Here is a 19,000-nt window from a genome sequence, read left to right on the forward strand (position 1 = left end):
CCTGTTAATTGTATATGAGTTGTGCTACTCGGCTGGGTGAACAGCAGCCCAAGTCTAAGGCAACTGGGGGCCTGGAAACATGATCCCAAATCTCAACACCACTGCTTCAATCTTTCCAGAATTAAGAATGTGAACCGAACCTAACCGAGTTTGGGTCAACAGAACACCTTAAAACCCAAAGCTACTAGAATCAAACACCAAAGCCTGGACTCTGGAGTTCTTGGGCCCAACATTCACCCTCTACTTGTGGCCACTTTTTTTTTTTTTTCCTTGCTAAACCATAATTTCATACTCTTAATTGTGGAGAAAAATTTAATGGTATCAAATCGATAATAAATAAATAAATAAAATTGTAGATTAAATAAGTAAAATAAATTTAAAATAATTTATTAATTTTAAATTTATTTTTAACAGTTTTTTATTCTTCTTTTTTTTTTTTTTTTTATCTCTTTCATTTTGTATCAAATTTTCCCCTTACCAAACATAGCGTTAGGGATTTTCTTAAATTCGAGGGAATGTAATGTGCGCTGACTCGCGTTTTCCTGGTCAACTAGAGGAAACACATTGGCACCGTTTGTTTTCTTTCTTTCCCATTTCGTTTTTCCATTTATGACTTTGCCGTTGACAGGTTTGAACTGGTGGCAGAGTAGTTATGGAGGCCCAAGAGCCCTCCATTTCCTTCGAATGCTTCGTTTTGCCTTGTCCACCTCTCTCTCTCTCTCCCCCAATCAGCAACTCCAAAACGACGCCGTCTTCTACAGGTACCCTCTCCTCTCTCAGAGTTTTATTAAAACCATCTCTGCCTTGGTATATGTTTGTTGTTTTAGTGTTTATTGTCGCCTCTGAATACAAATTACTCAAAAAGAAATTGTAATTCGAAATAATTTAATTCAATTTTTTTAATAATTATTGGAGCCGAAATGCGTTTGCGAATTCTCACTCAGAACCTTTGTTTAAACGCTTAGATTAGTTGCCGAGAAAATGCAGGAAAGGAAAAAAGAATTAAAATTTTATACCATACCGCTTTTATTTATTGTGTTCAACTTCTTGTTTCTACCTGGATATCTGTGTGTCAGTTCAATCTATAGTCATCCAAAAACTCATGGTGCAGACCGTAGCTAGAGTGGTTATAGTTGGATTAAGTCAGTGTTGTTTAATGGGGAAAGAGGATGTTAGCATGAAACCCTGGCTGGAAAAGGTGAATATTTTAGCTCCAAATTAGGTATCTGGGTGCCATGTAGTGTTAGTCCACTAACAAGCAAAATGCCGGAAGAGGGGCAGAAGGGGCTTCAAGAGCAGTGGCGTGGAAATCTTTGTCATAAGAAATTCTAAGGTTAGAATGTGTAGCCTACATTTAGTAAGAGGCATTTGGGAATTGGAATTTCAGTTTTCAAGTTGAAGGTCGAGCCTAGAGCCTAGGGTTGGCAACGGGTCATGTTGTGTTAAGGTAAGAAATAGTGAAAATTTACTCAACATGTATATGGTCCGATTATGAATCCTCAGCTTGGAATAATTGTGATTTCAAGGAAAGCCAGAATTCTGCTTGCCCGTCCTCTTTTGGAGATTTCATCTTTTTAGGGTATGCTTTATACTCTTAATAAGGTATGTTTTTCTGATCGATAGTGTCTGTTTCATTCAGTTAAATTCATTTACCTTGGTTTGGCTCTTGGAAATTTTGAAGGAAAATGCAAAGAAAAGAAACTAGAGAGAAAAAAAAAGTGAAAGAAAATAGAAAATAGATTTAAAGTTAATAAATTATTTTTATGTGTATTTTCAAATTCATTTAACTTATTTGTCATCTTTTATATAAAGATTAAATAATTTGAAAATCTATAAGTTTATTTTTCATAATAAACCAAATACAAAAAAACCATTTTTTCCCCTTTCTTTATTACTGTCCTGGAACCAAACATAGCATTAACTAACCAGCGTTATTCTCATGTAATCCCAATGAATGGAGATGGGGCAGTGAGGATCATGATCCCTTGAAGGATCTGCCTATAACTAATTCTTTTTCTAGATACAGCTCAAATATTTTTCTGGTCTTAGGTCATTTCATTGGATTCAACTGACAAAGATGCTAACATTTAATTAAAGGACTGTCAAGACGTAGATGCTTCGGATGACTCACACAACCTATGTAATATACTTCTATGGAGCAAGGGTTCTGTTACTAGGGTTTAAGACTTTTCTAAGCAGTAAGCATGACTATGTGATTAACTCATTGATGACACTGAGCTAGAAGAAAGTGTATTAGAATACAAGCAAACAGATTCCTTTAGTGTCAGGCATTCTCCATAAACTTGTAGCAAGAGAAACCGAGAGAAGAAACGAATCTGCTAAAGAACCATTCTAGTCTGACTCCTAAATGGCAAAACAGAAGTTTATCAAAGAGATCTGTTTCTCTTCTTGCAGAGTGAACAAAATTGTCTCATTTCTTAGTATCCTGTGGAAAAATGGTAATAAGTAATATTTCAAGCTATTGAGAATTGCAAAACCTCCAAGAGACCCATGAAATGGTTTTCCCTGCTGTCTAACTATTGAAGAATGGATTTGCATTTGTGAAGTTATAACATGATACTGCATGGAAGCTCTGTGGCATTAGTAGGTTGCTGTCAAAGAGATAAGGAGACCCTTGAATTTGGCAGCGATGAAGTTGATTTCTGGTCAAACATCTCATAGAGGAATCAGTAGTTCTAGGAAAAATCACACCCAAGAGATTTATAGACAAATAATGAATCAGTTAAAAGTACATTCCTGAGAATTTCATTTGCCCTGGTAATTCTCACGATTCCACATTGCCAGCTTTTCTCAGCAACACATTCATCCAAATAATGCAGAAACATAAAATTTCAAACGGTAGACTCTACATAGAGGGAGCTTCAAGTCAAAGCACCTTCAAATGACACTGAAATCAGGAACCAAAAACTATCAATTGTTTTAGCAACTTCTATCTAAAAAGTCCCAACTGTCTTCTGCTGAAGCTTGGATTGCTTGTTTATTTTACTGTTACACATTCCTGTCCATGCACAAATGCCAGTCATAGTGGTTGAAAAGGATAAACTGTTAATACCTATCCCCCTGCAGCTGCAGTCACAACCAAAAAAAAAAAAAAAAAAGTAATGATACGGTATGATGACATTAACTAATAACAGTAGCTATGCCATTTTTTTTCATGTGATTATGACATTGGGTTAAATAATACTCACATCATATGCAAAGAGGGATTTGCAGTAGTTGGTATTTGTGAGCACTGTACTGGTAGATCCACACTCACTGTCTTTAAGGGAAACTGTTGATCTGTCAAGTTTGATCGACCAGGGATATTGGTATCCTTGAGCAGTGGAGCCTACATGCGAAGATGATCTTTGCATCCGCATGGCCCTTGGGATGTTTCTTCCTTCCATTGATGCTCTCCGCCGGCTTGGTTGCCTCTCAAAGGATTCTGGCCGTTGCTTTGGTGCACTATGTGATCGCACTTTGGCTTTTGAAGATTCTGTGTTAGCCATGTAATTGGGGAAGAATGGGTAATCATAGGACAAAGATTCTGCGCAATCGGTCTGAGGGAAAGCGAAAGGAACTCCTGTGCAATCAGGTTTAGACACAGCTGAGTAGCACTGGGGGCTGCTTTGCGTTGTGGTGAAGCAATATTCCTCAAAATGCCCACTGCTGGCTCTTGGACTCATGTCAGTCAAGGCTGATGGGGCTGGTGAGATCTGTTGATTATCTTGTTTTGAGTATGCATGATTTGTTGCATAGTTTGTGGAGAATCTGGGCTCTGCTCGTTCAGTTTGTGCATGGTTTGAATAGCTATTCCTTCCTTTTGAACTTCCCTTTGACTCCCCTTGGTCCATCTCCACTATCTTAATGTTCTCCTCCATGCCTCTATCTTTATCCTATATCCAGAAAGATCATATTACGGTTTACTGGTTTCAGAATTTAAAATAGCTATTTCACATCAGTCAAGCAGGTTCTCTGCCATACTTAACAGCTTCAAAATTCACATTTCCCATTTTTCTCAATATCCAAAGGAAAAGATAAAAAATTAGAAAAGGGGAACATTTTTCTTAATATTAAAAGAATAATAATAATAAAACAAAAAAGAAAAAAGAAACATGTTCCCCCATTTGGAGTTCATGGGCACCTCTTAATGCCTCTTATAATTTAAGTGATATTTCTAAAATATTCAGTAATGGGGCAATTTTGATTGCCATTTTCTTATCATGTAATAACGAATTTTGTCCATCCAACAAATTTGTAATTGAATTTATTGTTAAAAAAACCAAGAAGGATAGAGTAAAATTCAAAATAGAATGCAACAGTTGATCTCTCATTTTATTTCTATAGCATGTCAATTGAGCAACTTAGTTGGATATTAAAGAGGATTATGACTTGGAAATTTCTGGTGGAAGCAGTGTAGATGAAACTCACATGATTTGTGTTCCTGAACCGATTGTCCTGTGTGGATTTTCTTTGAGTCAATTGCCTCTGATTAACCGGCTTTGTTTCTTCAGTCATCCGGATCCTCTGAACTCGAGCTCTAGCCTGAACTGTCACCAGTGCCTGCATGCACCGGAGTGTAGCAGTGGCCTGTTTTCTCACCAGGTTACCCCTTACCAGTGCCTGCAACTTCACTAATCCTTTTAATGCACACAGTGCTTTTCTTGCCTGTAACAACACACCAATGAAATTTATCACTACTAGATTGATAAACATTATAATCTCTTTTTCATCTGGGTCTTATAGTTTGGATCTTCTGAGAGAAATTCTGAAACAAAGATGTTGGCTACTGAAGCATAAATAGATTTTTCCAGAATTTCCTACCAAATGAGCACGAAAAGCAGCTTGAATCTTAACAGCAGCAGCCTCCTCAATTGCTCCTGCTCTCCCGGTGGCAGCAGCTGTTAGTCGGATCACAGCAGCAGCAGCTTGTGCAGCTGCCACAGCTGCACCAGCAGCTGCTGCAGTAGCTGCAGCCACTGCCATGGCATGCTTTTTCTGCTCATTTTCAGAATCCAATATTGGCTGTCCTGCCGGCGGTGTAGTGGCAATTGTGTCCATAGAGATTGAGTCCTTGTGACCTGCTGATGTTGCCGACGATCTGCGAAAACTCCATCGCCGTTTTTCTTTGGGAGTTGTTGGTGGGATAAGAATGGGGGTGCTTGGATTCTCAATGGCAATTGAGTTAAGCTTTTCCTTGTCTTTCTCTCTGTCTCTCTCCTTATCTTTCTTCCCTGTCAAGAAGTTTCTAATCCATTTGCCTGTCTTCCCCATCTCTCTCAAAACCTTCTAAGCTGCCAATCTAAAACAGAGAACATAGGCAAAGAAAGCAACAAATGATATCTAGATCTCTCCCTCTCTATATTTGATTGGTAGCTGTCAACACTATCATGGCTTACTTAATTGCTCTCTTTTACAGTCTTTATCAAACTGTTCTGTTTCCCCACTCAGTTAGTCATAACTACCATTTTCAGAATGTGATCTAGTCATTTTGTTTTGTTTATTGGGTAAAACTTGCAGGAGCAGGAAAGAAGCTGATAGGAAACTCCCTCTTGATAAGCCACTTGCTGCCCTCCTGGAAGATTATTGGAAGGATTCCTTGCTCGCCCTGGAACTTCCTCAGCTACCCATTTTGTCCCTCCAGGTATCCTTCACTCTCATATACTGATCAAGGGCATTTTAATAATTATGTGGTGTTAGTTAATGTGGGAGGAGATGATGAGAGACCCATGTGAAAAAATGGCCAAGAACATGCAGAATCCGTGTAAAACACTCGGTGTCAGGTTTGGGAAGCTGTCCAGTTATGGGGTCCTTTCTTGATGTTATGGGTCTAAAACTTGGGGTACCCCTCCCGGGCCAGGTTGTGTGGTCCACATAGAAGGGCACGAGCAGGTATGATCTAGGGTTGTGCACGTGGTTGTCCTATCCCAGCTGTAGGATTCTTCTGTCTTTACAGGCTTTAGCCATTCCTTCAAGATCCCAAGAGAAGTCACCTCGATACTAAGACTGAGAAGGAAGTCATCTTACTATATCCCATATCCGAATTGAAAAGGCCCCATTAGCTTTTATACCTCTCTCTAGATGAGAGTCTGTGATGCAGAGAATACTAGAGCAGTTGGTGGAGAGACAGGCCAGTTAATGTGAATTAATGCCCGACTCTCTTCAGACTGCATTTGTGTCTTTGCAGGACCAGCCTGGAAATTTAATCAGTTGAGTAGTAAATTAGATGTAAGACCAAAAATAATATATACATTTTTGGAGGCTAAAGGCCTTTTTTTCCTAGACATTGAGACCATGATAAAATATACTTTCATCTGTAGTGACAAACAGAAAAAGAAAAACCCGACGAAAACATGTGGCCTTGAACTCATCTAATTGTCGGTCCCATGCGAGTTATAAGGTTGAGGTTTATAACTAGCTATTCTTCTCCACAATAAATCTTCTTTAAATCATTTGGTGGGGGATTTTTCTTTTCTTGAATTGTGTGTAAATAGAGTGACTTAGCAAAGTAGGATTTGTTTTCCCAAATCATAATTAGCCTAAGCGTTTTCCACGAGGAAAACCTTCTGTTGATGACATTTTTCCTTTTGAAATTGGGTGAGAATTCGTAGAAAGCAGGTTAAACTGGCTGATTTTTCGGCTTTGTAAAAGACTGAAAGGACTACTAACATAGACTGCTTTGGCCATATATATCCTCCATGGCAAGAGGTGGCACATAATTTTCAAAATCCACTGAATTGAAAGACTTCTAGTTAGTTCCTGATCACTCCCACGCATCATACCTTTTTTCTTTTTCTCGATTCACAGGTTCGGATTCTGTCATATCATACTATACATTATGATGACAATCCATGCCAAAAGAAATAAATAAATAAATAAAATCAAAGCAGAAAAAGTAAAAGACCCTTTGTGTTTGTGGGGATGTACAATAACTCTCTAATGATTAGTTGGGTAAAAATTAGAGGAAAAGTATTATTTGCTATAATTGGAGGATTGAAATGAAGACTTCGTATATATTATTTGCATTAGGACCAAAAACTCTCTATTATTGAATCTTTGGTACGCCATACTTTAGGACAAGCAATAAAACAAGATGATTTAATTATGTTTGGCCCTATCCTAACCACTGGCGATGTATAATTGCAGCAGTGTGATAGACTATTTTTGTTTTAGTTACTAATACTTTAGTTGGCAATCACATGGCATGTTTATATCCTCCCCTTTGACTCTGTTTGGATTGGGGAAAAACTCTAGTGTTGGAATTTGCTCCTTCTCTTGCTTCCATTAATTCTTAATCACCCCACCCATTCCTCTTCATCCCGTAACTGACGGGTTGGACAAGAAAATTTTAACCGAGTCTCTGCTCCCTTCTTGGGGTTGATTGAATTCTTATTCAAACCCCTTGGGTGGGACCAGCCCATCTCTATGTTTCATCTTGGATGTGAATCATGTGGATGGTTGTAGCACACATCCTTTGAAAAACATTCTGATATTGAGACAAAAATAAGATAATTATGGAACAATGAAGTGGGTGATTAATGTATGTGTGTATGCATTAATGTAGTGAAGAGAATCCTCCAGTAATTAAAAGGAGAAGGTGGATACCACATGGAGTAGAGGTGTGTATACATGCATGCATGTGCAGATTCTTTGATTGGACGTGGATCCTTCCATGTCCTTTTGGATGCATCTCAAGTCACATGCTAGTGCTTGGTTATTTTGATTATAATCTGACCCCTTATTTTTTACTGGTTTGATCGGGTTTTGTCGGGGCTCGTATTTGGGTTCAGCCCAAATATAATAATAAAATCGTCAGGGAAGTAAACATCCACAAAATGTGACCCTGTGTCTACCCTATGAGCAAAAAAGAGTACGATACCATGGATTTTTGGTGAAAAAATTAATTGAATCGATATGGGTGATTTATACTTGAATTGGAATCTAACCAACACATTAGTGATGAAAAAAAACAAATCAAACCAAGTTACTAATTAAGGTCGATTTGGTCTGATGTAGATGATCGATTGGATACAAGTTAATTTAGATTTTTAGTTTAATTTGTTTTTAAAATTAATTAAAATCAATTTAAACTTGAAATTGAAAAATATATAAAAATTTTCACCATGGTTTTAAAAACCGAACCGAATTGGCCGGTCACAGTTCCGATTCGGTCCGATCAATTGGATTGGAAAGTGGTCGAATCGGAATTGAACTGGTTAAACCGATGGTCCCACTGACGACTTGGACGGTACCCTCCAAATTGGGTTCAATTTTTATTTTTTTTCTACTATCGTCGTCACTGTTTTAAAAATCGAACTGGACCGGTTGGTTCAACAGGTGGAACCGTTGCTCGAACCCTAGTTCGGTCCGATTGAGCTTTTGAGTCGAAAAGGGCTTCGAATTGGCATTGAACCGGATGAACTAGTGGTTCAATCGCCAAGTCGGACAGAACCTGGACGATTCGGTTCAATGGGTTTTTAGGGCAAAACAGACATTAATAACCAATGGGTCACACCCCCTTTCATGGCCATTAGCCAGTTGAGACACAAGCAACTAAATGAGGTTTTTAAAAGAATTTTTATGCTCTTGCTTTTCAATGTGAGACTCTACCAAGGGTTCAAGGTGAGTCTGGTTGCACCAATCTGTTGTATTGTTTTTCTGATTTAATGATTGGTCCAATTCTGAAAACATTGTTTTTCACTCAAAATATAATTAATATATTTAAAAAATAATTTAATCATAATTTAAGAATAATAAATTATTTTTATGGAATCTAATATTAAAAAATCATCAAACATTGAATAATTATATATAAATTTTTAAATATTCGTTTAATTTGATTTTTTTTCTATTTGGAGTCCAGGAGATTGAAAACCGAATCGATAAAATCGGCTTTTCAAATGAAACCAACTTTTATGGTTATTGAAAACCAAAGCGAAATAATTAGTTTTGGTGGATTTGGATTCAGAATTTACTTGCTCCCTCGACTGACACTAGGGAAAACATTGAGAAATGGAGTTCAGGCTGTTGCAATTACAGTGTAGTAAGTGAACAAGGAAATGGGAGCAAAACAAACGCACCATTGTAGTAGTCCCACAGGCTTGAACAGGTGTGTTTTTGCCCTTCTTTTTGGGAGGGGGTGAGGGTACCAGCAACAGGACCAGTCTGTTTTTATGCCAAAAAATAGAAAGATAGTATTTTCTGAAGAGGGTAGCCATGGCCCCGAGTCATGACTATGATTTTGAATCTTGTCGGATTTGCCCTCTTATGGTATGAATATTTTATCGTGTGAAATATAGTAACGTACCTTCTAACATGCCCCCAACACCATCAAACAAAACAAGGTTTACCCAATGGAGTCTACCATCAAAACGGACGACATTCCTTTGTATGTGTTTTAAAAGAAAATGTTATCTTTATAAATAAATAAATAAATAAAGTGATGGTATTTTTGTTGAAAATAAGTCTTTTTTTAAATATAAAAAAAAAAGTGGAAGGTTAGATTTGTAATTTTATGTTTATTTTGTCCCTTTTAATATGTTGTCCCTAGTTATTGCTATCTTTAAAAAAATCAATTCAGAATCATATTTAAATAATTATGATTTTGAATTTAAAAACTATGGTTTCATGTGGACCGTATTTAAAAATTATGATTTTTGGAATATTTAAAAACTTTTTTATAATAAATTTTTTTAAAAATTCCAAATATCCTAAAAGTTTCAAACAAGTAGTGGAAACTTTATTTATTAACTTTTAAAATAAAGAAAATTAAAATTTAAAAAAATAATAATGAAAATAATAAAGAGTCCATTTTCTTATGAAGTTATCAAAATATTATTAATAGTGAATATAAAAAGGTTAAAAGTTATTATAAAAAAAAAATGACAATGGTCAAGATATTAATATAATAGCAGAAAAACTATTTGTCTTGTGGTTGAAGTTTCTAAATTTATACTGAAAGTTGTAATTTTTAATGTGATTTTGGAATTAAATTTTTAGATGTAGTTTCTTTATTTTGGAAACATGCTAGTATGTGTCTCAATGTGATTCTTTTTATTTCTGTTTTTTGAAAATAGAAAGTGGTTCTTCCTTCTGAACCCTGAACTGAACCGGGAAGACTCAACACCACTCAACAATGGCATGGGTAGTTGGGTAGGCACTGTAAAAAGCCAGGCTAAATTCCAGATTGGGGACTGAATTCTTGGGCTTGTAGTGTACGTAGAGAAGTTGAATCAGCCCATAAGCACATTACCAGGCTTTGTGGTCCAACAATGAGGTCCCAAATCCTCTGTTTTCTTCATGTTCAATCTAACCCATATATGCCATCTCAATCAAATAACCCTGTGAACAGAAGGCTCGTGGTCCTAAAAAAAAAAGGTATGATCGATCCAAAGCATTTGCCATCACAATCCGATCTTGTAATGGCAGCTTTTCATTTGTTCCAAGCCCACCCGTAATGTATATAGGGATCCTAGAGATTGACTGAACCCTTTGCAACTCGGCTTCACCTAAATAGGAGGAAGGGGATTTACGTGAAATAAACGGCTGCCGTATACTCCCAAGTGTGTGGTCACGGACTGGAATACTGTTGCAACTACTCGAATTCAAGTAGAAGAGATGTCCATTAAGGCCGAGAGGCGACTTGACAAAAGAGACTTAGCGCTGGCCTTTCGAATGGAGGTGCGGCCTTCCCGTGTCACATTAATTCTTAGTACGATGCCTGCGTGGCAATTGGATGGGTCAGTTGGGAATTGTTTGTATAATTACGTTTAATTTGTAGGCGAAATTAATTTATGAAACTTCTTGCTGTTTCCTCCCAATTTTATTAAAATGATTTTTTGGTTTTAATCATTAAGGGAAAGAATAGTATGACATGGAATGACAAAACGCGGAATAGAAATAATAAAGGAAATACACAAAATCAAATACATAATAATAAGAATTTGCTTCAGTATTTTCATAAATCAAGGAAAATTATGTATTAATAATATTTTATTTTCTTAATTTATGAATTTTTTTTTTTTTGTGGATATTTATTATTTATTTCTTTGTATAGTTCAAATTATATAAATTTCTAAAAAGCAATATCAAAACTCATTGCTTCATTGCCAAATTATCAAAACTCTTCATGGCACTAGCAAAGACAGCATGTCCAAAGGGGGCAAGTGCCCTCTCTCCCTAAAAAACCAAATTCCAAAGTAAAATGTACATCTTAATATCACATTCCCTGCCCCCCACCCCTTTGTCGTAGGATTCTAACTCTGCCAATGCTTCATGATATGGAGGAGACAAACTCGAGCTTTCTTTAAAAGTAGTTGAATACCATAAAATACTCAACTTACCCTAACAAACCATGTCTTCTTCTAAAATAAAATTTAATATCCAAGCTTTCCATGAGTGTTCTAGTTTGATTTCAATCAAGTGTTTATTTCCCTCTTTGATGGAATCAAATCATCCCTTTAGTTCATGACATCAAATATCGGTTCTTAAATGAAGAAAAATCTACTAAAGAAACTAAGGATGATGAGGGAAATAAAAGTCTTATCCTGCAATTCCAGTTATGGGTTGACAATAACAAATTTGTCACTTCATAAGTTCTTAAATTAATGAAAGAATACATTTTCAATATGATCTTTAGTCTTAATGTAATATATGAGGTATGAACTTCTCTTAAAAAGTAATTACTCTCTGTTATGGGAAAAAAAATATGAAAAATATGTTAATGACTTAAAAAACCGATGTTATGCTTAATCACTTGAAACGGCCTTTCTAATTACTTGTCATGCTCAACTCGTCAGGCATTAATTCAACAAAAACAAGTTAATACTTAATACTATTAGATTGTATTTAAAATTAAATTAAATTAAGTTCTATTTATAATTAAGTAAATAAAAAATAAAAATAAATAAAGAAAAGAAAACAGCACCTAAAGGTCTCATCAAACCCTTAAGCATCATAATATCTGAGCTTTCTCTAAGATTTGATGACTACATGTCTTCATTTAGAGAAAGGACAAAGCAACGCATCCGATCAGTGGGCTTGTTTATAGATTGATGGGTATACATATCACTCAACGAAAAATCACATCCTGGGCTCCCCAGGTAGTCTTTATACCATGGATCAGGACCCACCATCATCTCCTAAGCCCATGTCATTCAACCTAGTGGGCCGACTGTGCTTTTCTATTTATCTTCTATTTTGAATGTTTGTCTAAATATTAGGTCAATGACAAGGTCATGAAATGATGGTCAATGTCGGTATATTTAATGTTTAATGACTTTAATATAAATAAATCTTATCTTTTGCCCTAAATATCATAAGCCCTTAGATTTTACTAAATGTCCTACCAACTTCTCTTCTTGAACTTTTATATCATTTAACAAAGTTTTTTTCTTAAATAAATATAGTACTTTAATTCAACGGATTGTTATTTAATTTTGAAACAAAATTACAAAATAATAATCATGTACCTCTTGAACTTTTATATCATTTAACAAAGTTTTTTTATTACAAAATAATAATCATGTACCTGTGAGTGATAATATCTTTCTTGTAGAGTGATAATAATAATCATGCATCTTAGGAGTTGTTTGTGTGACAAGTTTTTTTTTTTGGGGGAAGGTATATTTTGATATTCCCATATGAAAAGAAAAATGGAAAATAAGTATTTATTGGGTTGAAATCAAATTTATTTTTGCATTACTTCGTACTCTTCTTAAGATGTCTTTTTGAGTAGCGAGGACAACAGCGGAGAACAAGTTATTCTCATCCCAACCTCACTCCATTTATTCAAAAGAATTATCGTCCCCACCTCATTAAAAGAATTAAATGGGGCAGGGCAAGGCGAGACAAGTACATGAATTTTCCATACCCACCTTGCCCTGATTAATTCTTCTTTTTTTAAATTTTTTAATTTTTTTTAAATTTTAAATACATTAAAATAAATATTATGAAAGAAGACGTTTTCAATGTGATCTTGGGTCTTAAAGCAATAAATGAGGTATGAACTTCTCTTAAAGAGTAATTACTCTGTTATGGGAAAAAAATATAAAAAATATGTTAATGACATATGTGCTCTAGTATGATTTCCCTCTTTGATCAAATTTTGATGAGATCAAATTTTGATGAAATCAAACCATCCTTTTAGTTCATAGCATTAAATATTGTCTCTTAAATTGAGAAAAATCTACTAAATAAATTAAAGATAATGATGGAAATAAAAGTCTTATCCTATAATATCAGTTATGGGTTGATGATAACAGATTTGTTACTTCATAAGTTCTTAAAATCATGAAAGAAGATGTTTTCAATATGATCTTTGATCTTAATGCGATGCATGATGTATGAACTTATCTTAAAAAGTAATTACTCTCTTATGGGAAAAAAAATATGAAAAATATGTTAATGACTTAAAAAACTGATATTAATCACTTGAAATAGTCTTTCTAATTACTTGTCATGTTCAGCTTGTTGGGCATCTAAATCAACAAAAACAAGTTAATACTTAATAGTATTAGATCGTATTTAAAATTAAATTAAATTAAGTTCTATTTAGATTTAAGTGACAAGAAAAAAAAAACAGCACCAAAAGGTCTCATCAAACCCTTAAGCATCATAATATCTGAGCTTTCTCTAAGATTTGAGGACTACATGTCTTTATTTAGAGAAAGGACAAAGCAACGCATCCGATCAGTGGGCTTGTTTTTAGATTGATGGGTATATATATGATATGTCACTCAACGAAAACTCACATCTTGGGCTCCCCAGGTAGTCTTTATACCATGGACCAGGACCACCATCATCTCCTAAGCCCATTTCACTCAACCTGGTGGCCCGACTGTGCTTTTCTATTTATCTTCCCTTTTGAATGTTTGTCTAAATATTAGGTCAATGACAAGGTCATTGTCTAAATATTTAATGCTTAATAATGACTTTAATATAAATCATCTTATCTTTTGGCCCAAATGTCATAAGCATTGACCATTAGATTTTACTAAATGTCCTCTAACTTCTCTTCTAGAACTTTTATATCATTTAACAAAGTTTTTTTCTTAAATAAATATAGCACTTTAATTCAAAGGATTGTTATGTAATTTTGAAACAAAATTACAAAATAATAATCATGTACGTGTGAGTGATAATATCTTTCTTGTAGAGTGGTTCAAACTTTATCATACCCCTAAGCATCTTAGGAGTTGTTTGTGTGACAAGTGTTTTTTTTTTTTTTTGGAAAAAGTGTGTTTTGATATTCCCATATGAAAAGAAAAATGGAAAATAAGTATTTATTGGGTTGAAATCAAATTAATTTTGCATTACTTCATACCTTTCTTAAGATGTCTTTTTGAGTAGGGAGGACAATAGACACGCTTCGGGACAAATTACCCTCATCCCAACCTCGCCTCATTTATTCAAAATAATTGTCAAATCCACCCCCATTAAAAGAGTTAAATGGGGCGGAGCAAAACGAGGCAAGTACATAAATTTTCCATACCCACTCATCCTAATTAATTATTTTATTTTTTATTTTTTATTTTTTAAAATTTTTAATTACATTAAAATAAATATACTTTAAAAAATAATTAAAATATTATAATTTTTATAACCTATTATTATTATTATTATAAAATATATGAAAATAAAATTTAAATTAAATTTTAAAATTAATTTTATATATAATCGGGACGGGACAAGACAATATCTGAATTCATTCCAGATTGTTTTTTTTAAAAAACATCAAACTCACCCCTAATACTCTTATTTTAATTTCAAACTCAAAAAAGCGGTACATGAAAAAACTCATAGCATTGTTATCCCTATCTTTTAGTTGCTTGTATAGTTGGTTGCTTCCTACCTTTCCAATGAAGTATTCCTCAATCCATGACTTAATTATACTGCAATAGCATCAAATTTTGAATATGGGTTTATATTTTCATTCCTAATAAATAATTGGTGAAATAAAAGAGCAAACCATTATGTTTTTTTTCCATTTTTTAAAAACCAAATAAATATGAAAGGAAAAAAGTTATTCTTTGACTTATTGATTGAATTGTAAAGATTTTTTAATTAAAAAGAGATAAAATATAGATTCTTAAATTAAATAGATATGACATGGAAAATTAAAATTTTCAATTTATTTTTTTTTTAAAAAAAAAGAGAAAAATTAGATTGTCTGAAGTGATTTTTAAGATAAGATTCAAACTTGAGAGAAGCATTGTGTACCTTTGAGAATATTTTTGAGAATAGTTATCAATAAATAATCTTTAAGAATCATTTTCAAAAAAAAATATTAGAATAGGTACTAGGAATGTTGTCATTTTTTTTTTTCAAATATTTCTTGTTTTCATTTATTTTTTGCATTTATATCATTATTTTTTAAAACTTCTATAAAAATGATTAAATTATATTATCATAAAACAGTTTATTTCCAAAAATATTCTCAAAAAACTATTTTTGAAAACACTGATAACCAAATGTGTTTTCTCGGGCATAGTCAAAATTTCTTTTATTTTTTTTATCTTATTCAATTTATTACAAAAATAATATTTGTCATTATATTAAAGTTTAATTACTAATAAAATTAGTATGATATTAATGAATTTTTAAAATGTAGTCACCTTATGACAAGGTAAAAAGGCAAAATATTTCATTAAAATAATGAAATTATCTCAAATTTATAAAACTAGTCTCTTTTATATATAAACTTAAAATGTAATTATTTTGTTTACATAAATACCTTTTAATATTTGAATTATTTTTACATCCTTTTTATCCGAGGAATGAAGTGTTCACCATCCAACTAAAAATTGGAAGGTGATAACAAAATGTGTGAACTTTTAAATATTTTAAGGTTATATTTAGTTTTTGAAAAGTTAAAAAAAAAAAAAAAAAAAAGTAGGAAAATAGAGAAAAAAAGTAAAATAAAAATAAAAATAAAGGAAAATAAAAAATAAAGTTAAAATTTATAAATTATTTTTATATATTAATTCAATTTTTTTCATTTATTTAACTTTTCTATATAAAAATTGAATAATTTAAAAATATATAAATTTTTTAATAATTTTAATTATATTTGACTTTCTTTTCTATTTTCTATAATAAAATCAAATATGAGAAAATCATTTTTATTAAGCTATGTTTGCTTCCCTAAAAAGTACTAAGAACAATATTAAGAAAAATAGTTTTCTCATATTTGGTTTCATGATGAAAAATATAAAAGAAAATTTATAATTAAAATTAGTTAAAATTTTATGTATTTTAAATTATTTAATTTTTAAATAACAGAGGAAAATAAGTAAAATAATTTTAAAAAAAATGTATAAAAATAATTTATTAATTTTAAGATTATCTTTGATTCTCCAAAAATACTAAGAATAAAAAATATTACAGAAAATGATTTAATGGGGTTGTCTTATAAAAAATATTAAAATAAAATAATTATAATTAAACTAATTAAAAACTTACACATTTTTTTATTATTTTATCTTTACATCATAAGTTTAATAAGTAAAATTAGTTTGAAAAAGTAAATAAAAATAATTTATTAATTTTAAATTTATTTTTTACTTTTTTTTTTCTATTTTCTTTCTCTTACATTTTCCCTCAAATTTTTCAAAAACCAAACAAAACTTAAATTTTTTTTTTTTATTTTCTTTCATTTTACTTTTTATTCTCATTTTCTTTCCTTCACATTTTTTTCTCAAATTTTTAGAGAACTCTTTTCTTAGTATTTTGCCGGACCAAACAGAGCATAAAATTTGTAAAAATAAATTTGTTTTAAGCTGATCATCCTTGTTTTCGATTTTTTTTTTTTTGGCGAATATTCTTAGTTTGACCAGAAACCTCTGGTCCGGCGACTCGGAATGGAGAAAGGGGAAAACAAAAAAGGTGGGAGTGAGGCAAGAAGTTACCAGGAAATTTCGTGGTGTAAAATGGAATGGAAACGTGGGAAGACTCAAGACACAGAGGCAGAAAGTTTGGTAAAAAGAGACGGAAAGTTGCTGGAAACGTAAACGCACCTTCGTAAGAAGCTTCATTTGAATGGAGAATTGAAGACGATATTCATATATACCAGGCTAACTCAAAACACAGTAGTTAGGGTGATTTCTGAGATCGGATAACCAGAAATGGCGGGGACGTTGCCAGGAGTGGGGGTGGGTTCAAGGAGGATGAGCCACCACCGCCACCGTCAAGATGATCCTCTTGTATTCCGAGAACCACCCCCTCTCAGAGAACGCCTGCAACATTCCACCACCATCACCATGGGTGAAACCGCTCTCATGGCTCGCCAGAGGCTTGATCGCAAGCTTGCCCACTACCGTGCCTCTTCCAGGTTAGCCCCCTTTTCTAGGTCTCTCCTTCATCGATTCACCCTAAAGATCAAAAGATCAAGGAAGTCATTTCTCTGTGTTCTTTCCTTGATCTAGATCTCCTGGTTGCCTGGATCTGTACATTCATGCATCCACCGTCGATCTCTGATGGAATCCAATTGAATCCAAAGCAAATGGATTTGTTCTGCCAATTCTACGCCCGAAACTCATCCACCTTCCTCTCAGTCTAACAAGAAAAAAAGCCCTTTTCAGTTAAATCAGAAATCCCCGTTTTATAAACAAATTCAGGTTGTTTAAAAGGGCGTTAAAAACACGGATTAGAATCACGTTCATCAGATATAACCTATGTTGATTAAAATAATACTTTTACAGATCAAGTAAACAAGGAGCAAATGGAAGCAGGGAGAGCAACCATAAAGAGCGCACAAAGAGAAATAGCAGCATAGGGTCAAAAATATTAGGGAGACCCTGGAAGCTGCAGCTCAACACTGGTAGTAAATCAAATGGGGAGATGTGTTGTGTTTGCTTAGAAGATTTCGAGGGAGAGCAACAGATGATGGAACTGTCCTGCTCCCACAAATACCACTCCAACTGCCTCATGCCCTGGCTTGCTTCTCATCCCCACTGTCCCACCTGCCGCAACCCTGTTCAGTGCGCTTGAGTTTTTCCCCTCTATTTTTATCAAAATCTTGGTGCGAAGCCCCTCATCAAACCCGTTTTGATCTCCTGTTACATTTTTCTCCTAATGTATGATCCGTTTGAGAAAGGGTTTAAATCCCATGTAATTGACATTAACAGGTTGAATGAAAGTATTGAATTAGAACTAGATCATATAATTTTCGGTTTATACTAACCAATTTACGGTTCAATGGTCAAATTGATTATTGAACTGTGAACTGTAGTCGAATCATAAGGTCATAAATATATATAATTTAAATTATTATAGATAATTATAAACCTAAATAATATTTATTTTTTATCATTGATATTATCAATATAAATGTTGAATAATGAATATATATATATATGCAAAATTGAAGAAAATTTCTATTATTTAACTTTATTTTTGTCTCAAAAGTTATATATCTCATTATTTTATCATTTTAAAAATGATTATATTAAATTATTTATAAATTTTTTTAATCATATTATTTTATATATTATTACAACAATTTGTAGTCAATGATGCTTGAGGTCAACCTGGAAATGAATTTTGAAGATAAAATAAGTAAAAGGCATGATTTCAAATTCAATATCATCAATTTTTTTTTTTTTAAATGGTCATAATTGTAGTCAATGACTACAATTTTTATCTTAAAGTTAATGTTGTAGTAATTAATTACAGTTTTAAATTTAAAATTAAAATCGTAATTAGTGACTAAAGTTTTAACTACAAAAAACTTAAAATTGTAATTATCAAGTATGATTTAATGATATCAATGTCTATGTGACGGAAACGCAAGATTGAACATTATTTTGCAATCATGTTACAGTTAGTTTTTTGTCGAGACTCTATTCAAAAACAGTGACCGAGGCATGCTAAAGAAAAAAATAGTTGCAAATAATTGGGTATGACCCAGGCCAAGATATCATCCCACGAGGCTACGGATACACTTTCATATTACTTTGCCCCTCTAAATTAAACTTCATATCTTGCTGCCCCTCCACTCTTT

The 19,000-nt window shown here is 33.2% G+C and overlaps 3 protein-coding genes across 3 annotated transcripts; 2 read left to right on the forward strand and 1 right to left on the reverse strand.

The window, feature by feature from the left end:
- Nucleotides 1-609: 609 nt before the first annotated feature.
- Nucleotides 610-10,820, forward strand: LOC117914484. Its single transcript, XM_034829828.1, has 3 exons — nt 610-761; nt 5,521-5,644; nt 10,077-10,820. Exons 1-3 carry the CDS (start codon nt 610-612, stop codon nt 10,101-10,103), a joined length of 303 nt encoding a protein of 100 aa, XP_034685719.1. The 3' UTR covers nt 10,104-10,820.
- Nucleotides 2,731-5,462, reverse strand: LOC117915383 (protein IQ-DOMAIN 14). Its single transcript, XM_034830953.1, has 4 exons — nt 4,825-5,462; nt 4,432-4,668; nt 3,210-3,896; nt 2,731-3,087 (listed from the first exon to the last, which is right to left on the reverse strand). The coding sequence occupies exons 1-4, from the start codon at nt 5,272-5,274 to the stop codon at nt 3,067-3,069; spliced, it is 1,395 nt and encodes a 464-aa protein (XP_034686844.1). The 5' UTR covers nt 5,275-5,462; the 3' UTR covers nt 2,731-3,066.
- Nucleotides 10,821-16,955: 6,135 nt separating the features above from the next.
- LOC117913923 (E3 ubiquitin-protein ligase RNF126-like) lies at nt 16,956-18,155 on the forward strand. The gene is made up of 2 exons (XM_034829046.1): nt 16,956-17,329; nt 17,700-18,155. Exons 1-2 carry the CDS (start codon nt 17,124-17,126, stop codon nt 17,986-17,988), a joined length of 495 nt encoding a protein of 164 aa, XP_034684937.1. The 5' UTR covers nt 16,956-17,123; the 3' UTR covers nt 17,989-18,155.
- Nucleotides 18,156-19,000: the final 845 nt, after the last annotated feature.

The sequence above is a fragment of the Vitis riparia genome, chromosome 5, assembly GCF_004353265.1.
Source record: "Vitis riparia cultivar Riparia Gloire de Montpellier isolate 1030 chromosome 5, EGFV_Vit.rip_1.0, whole genome shotgun sequence".
Classification (NCBI taxonomy): Eukaryota; Viridiplantae; Streptophyta; class Magnoliopsida; order Vitales; family Vitaceae; genus Vitis; species Vitis riparia.

Bases quoted from the DNA above. Each gene is read 5' to 3' on its own strand.
- LOC117914484 (XM_034829828.1), top strand. From the start codon at position 610: ATGACTTTGCCGTTGACAGGTTTGAACTGGTGGCAGAGTAGTTATGGA. The intron at 762-5,520 runs GTACCCTCTCCT...TAAAACTTGCAG, and splicing joins AACGACGCCGTCTTCTACAG to GAGCAGGAAAGAAGCTGATA. The intron at 5,645-10,076 runs GTATCCTTCACT...TTTTGAAAATAG, and splicing joins TACCCATTTTGTCCCTCCAG to AAAGTGGTTCTTCCTTCTGA.
- LOC117915383 (XM_034830953.1), bottom strand. From the start codon at position 5,274: ATGGGGAAGACAGGCAAATGGATTAGAAACTTCTTGACAGGGAAGAAA. The intron at 4,669-4,824 runs GTAGGAAATTCT...GTGTTGTTACAG, and splicing joins CTGCTTTTCGTGCTCATTTG to GCAAGAAAAGCACTGTGTGC. The intron at 3,088-3,209 runs GTGAGTATTATT...TTGTGACTGCAG, and splicing joins AATCCCTCTTTGCATATGAT to CTGCAGGGGGATAGGTATTA.
- LOC117913923 (XM_034829046.1), top strand. From the start codon at position 17,124: ATGGCGGGGACGTTGCCAGGAGTGGGGGTGGGTTCAAGGAGGATGAGC. The intron at 17,330-17,699 runs GTTAGCCCCCTT...ATACTTTTACAG, and splicing joins CACTACCGTGCCTCTTCCAG to ATCAAGTAAACAAGGAGCAA.